Source organism: Ciconia boyciana, chromosome 2, assembly GCF_034638445.1.
Source record: "Ciconia boyciana chromosome 2, ASM3463844v1, whole genome shotgun sequence".
NCBI classification, from domain to species: Eukaryota; Metazoa; Chordata; class Aves; order Ciconiiformes; family Ciconiidae; genus Ciconia; species Ciconia boyciana.
Genome location: NC_132935.1, coordinates 101,087,549 through 101,100,371, shown reverse-complemented (window position 1 = coordinate 101,100,371; position 12,823 = coordinate 101,087,549). Strand labels below are relative to the sequence as shown.

General features: G+C 48.9%; 1 protein-coding gene across 2 annotated transcripts; it reads right to left on the bottom strand.

The window, feature by feature from the left end:
- Positions 1-4,851: 4,851 nt before the first annotated feature.
- Positions 4,852-8,200, bottom strand: ID4 (inhibitor of DNA binding 4). 2 transcript variants are annotated; one of them, XM_072853369.1, is made up of 3 exons: positions 7,539-8,200; positions 6,716-6,774; positions 4,852-6,301 (listed from the first exon to the last, which is right to left on the bottom strand). In XM_072853369.1, the coding sequence occupies exons 1-2, from the start codon at positions 7,942-7,944 to the stop codon at positions 6,761-6,763; spliced, it is 420 nt and encodes a 139-aa protein (XP_072709470.1). In that variant the 5' UTR covers positions 7,945-8,200; the 3' UTR covers positions 4,852-6,301; positions 6,716-6,760. The 2 variants fall into 2 exon arrangements, with proteins under 2 accessions (XP_072709470.1, XP_072709469.1); XM_072853368.1 differs by having other exon boundaries at positions 7,546-8,200.
- Positions 8,201-12,823: the final 4,623 nt, after the last annotated feature.

Sequence of the window (12,823 nt, the reverse complement as noted above, 5' to 3'; positions counted from 1 at the left end):
ATAGAAAAGGATTTGCCCTGGCTAATAGCTGCAGAGGCATGAAGTCATCTGTGTGCATGCCTTCACTTCCATTTGCCCTGCGCCTTCACACCTGCCCCTGGCTGCCCTTGCTGCCTGGCATGGAGTCCCCCGAGCTGCACCCCAAAAAAAACCCCAAACCCCGAAAAAACACTGCTGGCACTTGAAGTGTGCAGCATATTAACTGTATATGCTGGTATATTAACTCCTACTTACCTGGTGAACCTGTCCTCTACATGGACCAAGAAACTGCTTCCTCATTAAAGCTGGAGAAGCCAATGTCATTTTGCACCATTGCTCCCCCTGCGCTGCGACACTCCTGCAGGGATCCATCCCCCAATCTCTGGACAGACACAGCAGAAGTCAAAGGGAAATGCTTGGCCCGTGGCACCCTGTCCTCCTGCCCCTCTGCGGCCAGGCACTGCTGCCCTCCCAAACCCTCCTGAGATTTCATTAAGTGCACTGCAGCCCCCACACACAACTCATTTCTGGCCCTGCGTGTTTCCAGGGCTGGTGGAGAAGGTAGAGGGGAGCAGAGGAAGGAGTCTTAAAAACCGATCCGAATTGAATGTATGTTACAGTCTCATTCATTTGAACTATTCTTTCCGGTTTCCACATTTTCATGGGGATCTTTCCAACCTGCTGGAAAGGCTGAGCAATATTAATTTAGAGATATTCTAAACAAGATATAGGTGTTAGACTGCTACAAATATCGACACTGGCATCTCTGAATGAAGAGATAGCCTGTTGAATAAATAATACATATTTTAAAATGTCTGAATAGGAACTTACAGGATAAACTGTAACAGCTTCAAAGGAGCCATTGATCTATGGAGTACATAATATGCATGTTAAAAATTGTTGGAATATTTATTTACATGACACATGGCTCAGAAGAAGCCATTATGGTCCTTAAGTAAATTATACATGTTGTGAAAACTGTCAAAGTGCTTCTTTTACCAGAAACGAGTGTACCCTGTCAGTTGATAAACACATTATCTTTGGGAGGAAAAAAAAAAAAGCAAGCAAACTCAAGGCTAAAAGAAGGTTAAAACAGAAAAAGAAAAAAAAAAGGAAGAAAATAAAACCCAACCCTCGTACCATGTCAAAGCGTGCTCCATGCCCATCAAAGGAAGAAAAACCCGAGCTGCCCTGCCCCGCGTCCCGCTTAGCACTGCCGTCGCACTTTGCGCGGGGCGGGCTGCACGCCCGGGGCTCTCGCAGAGGGGCTGCTCGTGCCTCTGCGTGCCAAAGTCCTGGGCACCAGCTCTTCTCCCTACAGGCCAAGAAATGACAAACGGGGACTAATTCGTTCCAGCCACCACTGTGTCCTCTACCTTGAAATAAGCTGCCAGCATAAGCTGCCCGTGTCCCTCTGATCGTGGTGGGGGACAGCCAGGGTACCACAGCCCACCGGCACTGTTTTCACCTTGGTGTACGGGGAGGTGCCTTTTATGCCTATTCTTACAGGTCCTCAACTGCGCCAGCGCACCCAAGCACTGGTTGCAAATGGTCTTGCCTCCCCTCACATACCTTCAAGAGGGGCAAAACGGGGGGGAAACATTGTCTTGCAATACTTAGTGCACCCGGCAGCCAGGCCCGTCGCTCACCAGCATCTTTCCAATGACTTCAGCTTTGTGCTTGTGCCTGAGCGCAGCACGCGGCAGGGCTTGCACCGCTCTTTCCCCAATGCTCTGTGGGCGACACGGCTCTTTTCCGGCAGATGTTTTGCTGAGGAGGAGGGATGCCAACTTAGAAAATCCCCCCTCCTGTCCATGTTGCTGTGATCGCACAGCAGTCTATGCCATAGCCTGGCCCCTGCAAATTCTTTTTCCAGGCCATGAAGGGGAAAAGGTTTTTTGTCAAGGAGGCATGGCCAGGACGCGGTGGCCGAGAGACTGGCTCTGGCCTGCACGATGCTGGTGCTCGGCCGGCAGCTGCCCATAGCCGAGCTCCCAAGTGCTGCGCAGCCCCGAGGCGCCTGGTCTCCAGCTCAGCCCAGATGTGCTCCAAGGGCTGGTACGTGCATGCCTGCTTTGGGCATTTGGGAAAGCAGGCTCTCCTGGTAGGCACAGCATGCAAGTTCTCTCTCACGCAAGAATAAGAGTAAAGGATGGATTTTCTAATGCAAGAGAGCAAGCAGTTGTACGGGGGGAATATATTTAGCCTGTGTTTTCAGATCACATGTTCTGGGACTGGAGAGCAAAACGTTTTCAATACTGTTTTGGAAGCACGCTATTTAGTATTGCAAGCCTTACTATTGGAGAAGCCAGTAAATTGCATTGCATCTAAAACAATTACTTGAACTGCTTGTACCGTGGTTTCTTCTTTCCAACTGCAAAGGTTTTACAAAAATGTGACTTCTACAGCTACAAAAGCATTGAAAATAAAATACAAATAATAGTAAAGTGCTGCTCTGCATTTGCATAAACCTGTTTATCCTATACATGGTTTATTCATTAACTCTCAGAACAACCAGCAGGACAGCTATGGCATTCCTTATGACCGCTTCGCTTGTGGCTGAAAACGCAACAACTGCTTAAAAGCAACATTACATGGTTTAGAAAGGGAAAATAAATACCATTCCCGTGTGAAACAGCAGGGAAAATGTAGCTATCGCCGCAAGAGCTGGCATTTGGCTTTTACATGGAATGAACACCTCCTATCATTTGGAAATTTCAGAGGGGAGTCTCAGCATCTGCAAGGACTGGGACCTCCGCACCGCAGCCCACCAAAATGAACACGCAGCATTAGCAGTATCCATCGCTGCATTCTGCAGACAGCATAGAAGTTAGGGATGGAAAAGACCTAGGTCCCTCATCTATTCCTCCTCGAGGCCATTTTCTAGTCCTTTACAATTTCAGTGTCCCAAGCAAGAGAGTCCTCACAGCCTCTACTAGCAATGTTTCCCAATCGGCTCCTCCTTAGGAAGGCTTTCCTGATCATCACCCCAGCTTTCCCTACGCTTCCCTTCTTACACAGAACATAATCCCCCTAACAAAGATGAAGTAAAAAACATGAATGCATTTTGCCTGTTTCCTCTCCCTGCTTCTATAAAGATGAGTACCTGTTGCCACCAGTACATTACAAATGGAAAACTGGAAGTTTGTTTAACAGTCAGTGACTTGCTCAAGGTCACAAAAGAGCCTCAGTAGCAGAGCTGGGAACAGAATTTGGTATTCTAATTCCTAATCTGGCAGCCTCACCACAACTCTCATCACGCAATCAAAAAGCTCCTTTTAAGGAATGCTTTTGTGACTAAGAGAAAATCCAAGGCATTAGAAGAAAGAGTCCTTTTAATTTGCCTTTGTTCAAACATTTACGCCTTTTGCTATATGGAAAACATGATTTAAACAAGATATGGGATTAAAATATGATGAAAGACTCTAAAATCTTTGAAAAACAAAAATAAGTACGGCTGTATTTAGGACTGTACTGATTCCAGCCATTAAGAAGCGAGCGATTAGATATTCCTTGCTTACAGTTTCATACATAGCATAACGAATAAATCAAGACCAGCAGCTACTAGGTTCTGATAGAGCTTTTTAAAGCGTTATATGCAGGCTTTCACATTTGTCGAGAATACTGTATAACAGGAAGAATTTTCACAGCTCTTTAATAAGACTTCGTTTTCTAAAGGTCCTAACTTGTTGAACTGCAACAGTTTTTTAAAAAGCAAAACCAAATCCTCAAGCCGCTAAACTCAATGGGAGATTGCCCTGACCTGAAACAATCCAGGATTTGGTACGCTCTTGCTTGAAAAGTAATTCAGTGATTTATCAGCTCTCCCAGGATCCACCAGCTTTGATATGTAGAAACTCTGCAAGTTAGTTTCGTATTTTAAGACAGCACCTTTTGCTTGCTTCCTCTTCTGTGTAACAGAATACGGTAATTTGGCAACAGCGGATAGAAAAAACCAAGGACATTGAGAACTAATGTTACTGAAAAACTGTATACAAAATAAGCTGAGCTATACAAGCTAAAGTAAGGGTGAGACTACAAATATTAATAGGATAAACAAAGAAAACAAATGTAAACCATTCCTTTGGAAAAAGGTTGCTTTTCTTTTTTTAAACCCTGTAAGAATTCCCACACTGCAGTAAAAACTCCTATTGATAGCATTCTTACTGTAATTGAGTTAGTTGGAGACACAGGATGAAGAGGTTCATGACTGAGTTTTACAAGACCATGTATTTTACCCATTAAACTACCATTATTATAACATCCGAGCTGGGGGAAAACACAGGGACCAGACCCACTCCTCATCCCTCAACTCAGGGCCCAGCCTGTGAAACACTCCTGCCTTCAACGCATTGGCAGTGACAGGAGGCCTGCGGTTGCAGATGGGTTAGCTACTTTTTGATTTGGTCTTTACACAATTATTTTGATTAAGAAGATGTTCATCTTGTTGACATTATGACTGTAGTCAATAGCTAATGACCCCAGTAGTTAATTTCCTTATAAATATTTAACCTAATAGAAGCCATCCCTTGGGTTATAGTCCTTTTGACACTTGTATAATCTGAAACAAATCCTCGCTTTTTTAGTCAAACAGACCACGTTACGCACACAGTTGGCTAGCTGTTTACAAAGCACCCAATTAAATCCTACTTAATTCTCCCACTCTGAAAACCCCATTTCACTAGTGCGCAGGCTACTGATCACACAAGATGAGCATCTTTCACTGAGCCTGGACATGAGTTTACAGTCTGTAAGACTTGATTGTACAAAAGCCTGCTGTAACATGAATTCACCTATCAAATGGTATATACAAAAAAAGTAAAGAGAATGTGCAAATTCAGAGGATTGAAGAAATAAGCTGAAGAATCACAGTTGAAGACAGGTAAATCTAGTTTAATGTTCACAGGTAGTAGTTACACATCACAGAGATTAAACAGGATTTTAACTGTAACATAGCTGCAGTGAAATGAAAGTCATTTTGTACTAGAAAAATAATCTTGAAGCGGTTATCCGTTTTTTGGTCTACTTAAGTTCATTTTAAGATGAATTTACATCGCTGATCATAATGACTTTGCCCATGTGCCTTTCTGCAGTTCAGTATTAATACTCTTTGGACGAAGGAAACAGTAACTGTTTTTGTTAATGGTTTGCCCTTTGGTTGCAAGCAGAGAACTGTTTTCACGTTTTTAAGCAATTAATAGGCTGTAGGAACACAAGTTTGCAATAAAACCTTTTGGTTCTAAATGAAGTTCCAGAACAAATTTCTTGATCTGATGCAACAGCAGATTTTAAAAAAGCTGATTAAAGATCTAAAGCATTGCCCCCATAATGCAAAAACTAGATAGAATTTTTCTATTCTCAGTAAAAAAAACACATCTTACTGCTACTTTTATAGAATGCACTAAAAACGCCTGTGCCTAAATGACAAAAGTGTAGTCTCTTACAAACTATACACTTACAAACATTTTAAGTCTAGATTGAGGAAAACACGTTTGTATGGACTCCAAACAAGTTTATTTGCAATTAGACATCTCATGCAATCATGCAGGACCACTAGCTATAGCTGTAACTTCCGAGTCTAAAGGACATTTGGGGACAAAAAAAGCCCTAAACATTCAAGATATTTCCATTGTAGCAGCTCTGTACTTGAGCCGCAGCAGTTTTCTAAAGAGATATTCCCACAGATTTAAAAAAAACATACACACCTTTATAATATTTACAAAAAAATATTTAATTAAAAATATTTTATAATTACAGTAGTCTATTAAAGCATATACTTTTCTCACACTTATAGAACATCTCTATATATACACAGTATGAAATGTCACTCATTTATCTATACAATATGTAACATTCCCGCAGGGAGAAGAAAGTTCCCTGGGCCCCAATAAAATCCATCTATTTTAAACAATAGATGTCAAATATATCTACAAATGCTCTGGTAGATTAGTAAAGCTTCAAGATTCAGCTGCTCGGTCCCGTAAGAGTTATAACGCTTCTAAAGTCTGGTTTAGGCTCGGTCCTCTATCCCGGGGCAGCGGCAACTTTTCCTGCTCGAGTCCGACAACCTCCTGCCACCGCGGGACGCACCGCTCACATGTGGTCGGAAACGAAGAGACGAGACGGGGGGGGGACGGGGGACCGGGGGGGACCGCTACGGACGTGCAAAACGGTGAAAAGGCTGGCTCTGCCGGGATGAAGCATGGGAACTGCTCGGGGGGTTGGATGGCTCCGTCCTCCGGTGCGGCGGGGCCGGGCCGGCCCCCCCCCGCCGCCGCCCGCCCCCCGCGGTGCCTCGGCGCGGCGCGGCGCCGCCGCACACCTGTGGGAGAGGAATGAATAGAGGGGGTGTGTGAACCGCTCCGCTCCAGACCGACTGGCGCCACCAACACAACACAAGACATGCTTGATCAACAACCCAAAACAAACCAGGTCAAACAACAACCGCAGCTCCCAGGCTGGGCCAGGCGGAGGGATGCGCAGCTGCACGCCGCAGCCAGAAGCGCTTCGGGGAGGGGGGGTTGGAAAAAAACCCAACAAAAACCCGGTAATTAAAGAAAATAAAATAACCACCCGGTAATTAAAAATAAAACCCCAAGCCTCCTGCGAGTATTTCTCGCCGAGCTCGGGTCCCCCTTCGGCAGGCTTCCCGGCGGCAGGCGGTGCGGCCCCGCCGAGCCCGGCCGCTGCGCTCCCCCCCCCCGCCACCCCGCGCCCGCAGACGCCCGGCACTCACCTGGGGAGCGGCAGTCAGCGGCAGAGGATGCTGTCCCCCGGCTTGTTAACAGAGCCAGCCTGCGCAGCAACGAGACAGGGCAAGTTAGAGGTGGGGGTAAAAAGAGACATGGAGATCTCCTCCCGCTACGCAGATCCCCCATCCGCGTCCAGGGCACTGCCACAGCCCTGCCGGGGGAGCGCTCCCGAGGGCCCCCGGCTGCAGGGGGTGCGCAGGCGGGCACCAGCCCGGGGGGGACAGAGCAGAGGGGGCCGCGGCAGCGCTCCCGGCGGGCGGGCGCCCAGCGCCGGGCCCGGCACGCCCGGGGGAGCCCCGGGGGCACAGGGCTGCCGGGGCACGCCGCGCCCCGGCTGCAAGCGCCCCCGGGCTGCCACGGGGGATCCCGCGGAGGGGAGACGCTCCCCGTTCCTCCCCCAAAGCACGCTGCACCGAGGGCCTTAAACGTGCACAGCCCCCGAACCCCCTCATACTCGCTACGCTCCGCGGAGGGCTGGGAAGCGCAGGGAGCAGCGCGTCTGCTCCCGTGTGTGCAAACACGCTGATTACAGCTACTCCCTCGAGAGGCTGTAATTACACGGTAAACACCGTGCGGATGCCTGCCTGCACCGAGGGGATGCACGCACCCACCGCGCACCGCCCGGGCATTTCTGCGTCCGTCGGCACCGTCCCCTCCGGGGGCTGCGGCCCCCCGGCAGAGCCACGGGGCCGGCAGCGGCGAAGCATTACCGGGACGCTCCCACGGCGGCCGGCGCTGACCGCCGGGCCACGCCGCTACCCTCCTCCCCGCTCCGCACCCCGAAATGCGCGCTGGCGTGGCACGCACCTCTTACCGGGTCAGTGTTGAGGGCTGTCAGCGGGGTCCTGGGGGTGCCCGCGGGACAGCTGCCCGGGTGCAGGGCGGGCGGCTGCTGCTGCTGCCGGAGCAGCGCCGGGTGCGTCTCCAGAGCCAGCTGCAGGTCGAGGATGTAGTCGATGACATGCTGCAGGATCTCCACTTTGCTGACCCTCTTGTTGGGCGGGATGGTGGGCACCAGCTTCCTCAGCCGGCTGTAACAGTCATTCATATCGCACTGCAGGCACAGCGCCGCCGGCTCCTCGCCCGACGGCGGGCCCCCCTTGCAGCCGCTGTGCTCGGCCAGGCACCGCAGGGCCGGGTGTCCCCCGCCGCCGCCCGCCACGCCGGGCTGCGCCTTGCGGCTGGGGTGCCGGACGGGACTCACGGCTTTCATGGTGCCGCAGGGAGGGAGGGAGACCTCCCTCTCCACCACCGCTGCCGCCTCCTACGACCTCGGGCAGCCGCGCACGCACCGCCCGCAACGCAACGGGAGCGGGGCACGGCCACAGCCTCGCTGGCGTTACCGGCGGCCCCCCGGGGACGTGACGAGAGGTGCTCGCAGGGCCGTGCGACAACAGCGGCACCGCCGAATAAACCTCTCCCCTCCGACTGCTCAGCTACCACCGCGACCGCCTCTGCCGCCGCCGCTGGCCGCGCCGCCCGTTATATAGCACGGGGCGCGGCGGGGCAAGGCGAGCGCGGCGCGGGGAGCGGAGGGGGGGGCGCCGCGGCGCCGCGCCGCAGCCAATCAGGGCGCCGCGTCCCCCCCTGGAACGCGGCGCCGGCCAATGGCGGCGGGGCCGGGGGGGCGGTGGCGCTGCTGGAGGGGGCGGGCGGCTGGCGCTGACCCCCGGGGGGAGGAGGAGGCGGCGGCGGAGGCAGCGGAGGAGGAGGAGGAGGAGGAAGGCGGTCCCGGGGAGGGAGCACTGCGGGAATGCGGGCGGGACCCACCGCCCAGCGGCTCCCGGCGCCGCCCCCGCGGCTCGGCGCGCTGCTCCGCGGGGGCAAGCGCAGCCCCGCGCGGCCGGCGCCGCTCCCCGCCGCCCGCCCGGAGGAAGGCGGCCGCCCCCCGCCCTGGGGAGGGGGTGGCATCTCCTCGGGTCGTGAAACGCGTTTTTATCCTCTCGGTGTCGGAGACCCGGCCCGGCTTTACACACATTTTGAGGGACTTCGGGACGCCGGTTTAAAGGCAGGGGAAATCCCAAGCAAAACTTGAGGGGGAGGGAGGGAGGGAGGGGGGAGAGGGGGAAGGAGGAGGGTTGAGGGACTTCAAGCAAAGCAATGCCTGGGAACATTAAATTAGAGCACATAACTATTAAAAATGCATGGAGATGGAGTATTTAAAATTCCTCCATGACATATAATATTAATCCGTTTTATGTAAAATTCATACCTGTAACTTAATTTGGTCCATTAATGCACCAGATCACGTATTAGTAGATGTACCATGTTTTAAATATGATGCTGGAAATGTCCAGAGTTCTGTACTTTGAGACAGAGCATTAAAATTAACAGACACATACTCCTGAGCCCTGCTTAAGTCATCTTGTGGCAGATTGTAACCTTTTAATTTAATAATGCAGTGTTCAAACTTTCTGTTAATTCCTGCTAAGGATTAAGAGCCATTGCATATTTGAATGGGACGCTGGTGTAAGAAACTCTGCACCCGATCCTACAGATGCTGCAGTGCTTCGAGCTCTCTGGAGTGAAGTAGGGCTGATGGCCTGGGCAGGAAGAAGTAAAGGCTGCAGGATCTGCCCCTAAGCTTGTAAGTCAAACCCAACAGAAGGGAAGAAATCCATAATGGTGATTAATGATGGCATGTCCCCTCAATGCTTAGTCACAACGGGTGATATATAAAGGATACAGTGGGAAGCTGTCAAACCCAGAACTTGAATGAACGGTGAGACTGGATCATCTGAAGTGTATAATGAAGCACACTTTCATTCTCTCTCACCCTTTAGAAACATGTTTTGCGGTTTGGCTTACAAATACTTACACTCGTCTTTTCCTTATTTTGTCCCACATTACCAGTGCCATCCATGGCTGCTGGGCTCTTCTAGGCACAAAAACTAAGTTACTGGTGTAAATGTTTGTCTGACTGAGGGCTAGATTTGTATGCTACATCATGACGATGTGATGGGAAGACGTATTTCCATTAGCTACAGGCTGGATGATCCCAATTCTGCCGCAGTCATTGCTGTCATTTCTGTGAAACTCCACTCCCTGCAGTCTCCGAGTCTCATGAGGTGGAAATATATATGGGCCTTAGTTATGGTTACACTTCGTCTGTTTCCCAGAGTCTGGTAATATTGACAGAGTTGGTGTGCTGTCTAAAAAAATTACTTGTAAATTACGGTAAGCATGCAGGCTTAAATCTTGCTGGTCCCATTTAATTAAAATACACGTGAAACTAGATACACTGTAATATTGGGTTGTTCTGTTTGTACTGAATCCCTCCTGGGAGCTCGTCTGATCTCACTGGAAATCTCTGGGAAACCCCAGTATGTAACTGGTTCCCCTTTAGCTCTCCCAAAACTAATTTGGACAGATTATTTCTGTACACACACACAAACTCACACACACACACACACACACTGTAGCAGCACTATAGCAAATCCACTGAGACCACATTGGCTCTTGAAGATGACTCAGTATTTCTGGAAACCCGTGAAGAACCATGATATGCCGCAGACCTCTTTTTCCATCGGGCTACTTCCACCGCAGAGGGAACAAAGGGAAATCTGAGGGCCTGTAAGTGTTGTTGAAGTTGCGAAGAAGACTGTGTGCATTCACGTAGCTAACATATCACAGTAGAGATATGTGGGAGAGGGAAAAACAGCCCTCCCCTCTGACTATGGCATAAATATTCAGGGGATTTCCTCTAGTAACTCCCTTTGATACTCATGAAGTTGATGCATGCTAGTCCGACATGCTCTGCTGAACAATAGGCACCAATTCCCTGTTAACAACCGGTCTGCTTTTGCTCTCCTTGAAGTCAATGGGAGTTTTGTCATTGACTTAAGTGGGAGCAGGTTGGGTCGGCTGCTTTTTCAAAATTTAGATTGGATGTGCACCAGATGCTAAGTAAATTGCTCTAGAAATGGGTTGGAAACCCCAGGATGTTAGCAATGGAGGCAGGTCTAGTGAAACTCCTCATCCCTGAAGATCTACACAAGAGAGAGGGGCAGCGGCTACTGCTCATGCTTTTATCCTATTAACAGCAATATTTTTCATGACATGAGTATATAGGGATTAACGCTCCTGTTTTTCACCAGACCAAGTTTGGATTTTTAAAATAAATTCTGTGCACCTTTAAGCATGTGGTCCCTTCCTGGCTGGCTGGAGGAGTTCATCTGTCTTGGCTGGGTTTTTCTGTGCTCTCTTCCCACATCCAGAGTCAAGATTCATTGCCACTGTAACCAGCTCTTGCAATATTATCACAAGATCCTTCATAGTGCTTGAATGGACCAGTTTGGTCCATTAAAAGAGAATTGATGAGTTCAGATCATATCATAGGTGCTCTTTGGAGCTTAAAAAGGTTGCTTTTGATTCAAAACCAAAGTAGAGCAAGTTGAAAATGTAATGACTGGCCTTGTATCCCCTTTGTCATGAGGATAATCCCATTGAACTCAATGAGAATATTCTCATGAGTAAAGGAGGCTGAATTTGTCGGCACAGGTCAGAGTATATGAATATGCCATTGACTCCAGCTGAAAAAATAAACCTGACACATTGACACTGTCTCTGGGTCATGGCACCAAGGGAAGGGAGAGAGTCCTTCCAAGCGCAGAGCACAGGGGACATTTCCTCTGACAGCACTCTGGATCCACAGATGTTTGTGCATGATGTGATGCCACTAAACCAACTGGTGCATTGGATAGTACCGCATTAGTTAAAACAGTCTCTGGACAGATAAAATTTGAAGGGAACACATTTAGGTATGCAGAGGGAAGCAAGCAATCAACGTGGTTTCTTACACAAGGTTACTTGCTATACCTACCTTAAGAGGGCATGAAATGCACACAAATGCACAATGCATTTTTATTCTTAAGCAGGTTATGAAACAGTGGTTGAGTCAAGTGTCCCTGTTTTGGGGCTTGGGGCACAGCGTATCAGAGCAGTGCGGTAAAATCCCAAGCTTTCCTTTGCTTGAGGCTGATAACTGGTGTGACAAGTTTCATCCTGGTGGGCACAAAGATATGTGATACTGAGACCCCACCCCCCCCCCCCATTGACTTCAGCAGGCAGCCAGAAGACTCAGGATCTCAGAGGAGCTGCTCAACACCTAGAAGGGCTGATCATTAAAAAAGCATTATAAATCTCTGAATGGTTTATGGTTTATGAGGGAAATAGCAATTGATTCCTCAGTGGTGCCATTACTCTCCACTATTGCTATCATTCAAATGGCAATAATGTTGGTTATTTACCTTCAATTAAAATATCTAGTTAGTTGTGATGTCATTTAAAATAGCACTATAATGTGTTTAGTGCTCCCTTACCAAACACCATAGATAAACTCCTCTTGGCAACAGGGGATAGTGATATGAAATGAAAAATTGGGTGGAGGAGTGAGATGGAGGAAAGAATATGTAAACCTTTTACTGGATCATTACTCCTACATGCCTATGTCCCCTTGGACGCCAGGCTGGAGGTGAGACTGCAGGCTCCTTCACAGTGCCACCCCACAGGCCCTCAGAATGGGTCAGGGAAGACTCATCAGGCATTTGGGGAGCGCAGAGAAGTCACCTCGCTACCAACAGACTACCAACAGATCAAAATCCATCGGTATTCTGGTACCACTCCTCACCAGGGATGATTCATCTGTACCTAATGCGGTACAGAGCTCTTCCAAACTCTTAAAGCAAACCTTTTCCTCAAATAGCACGAGTCATTTTCTGTACTGTTCTCCCTGTTTTCCTGAGATCCAAAATCTAAATACAACTCACAAACTTCACTTAATGTGGTAGGTTTTTTTCTCGTTCTCTGGTTGTGGTCATGAGAGAATTTTCTGTTTAACGAGAAAAGCTAAGAGATTTTCAAGATCTTCACCTCCCCATTGCCCCCTGTGCGTGAAGTTTAATATAAAATAAAGAGAAAAATGTTTGTTGAATAGCTCACAACAGCTCTTCACAGAAAAAAAGATAATTTTAATTTTTTTTGCATGTTCACATACTTGTCCAGTTTTGAGCATCTGTCTCACGACAGGAGCATACTTCTACCCACCTCTTTATGCTTTCCTTCAGCTTTGTATGTGAGAAAAAATCATGTGA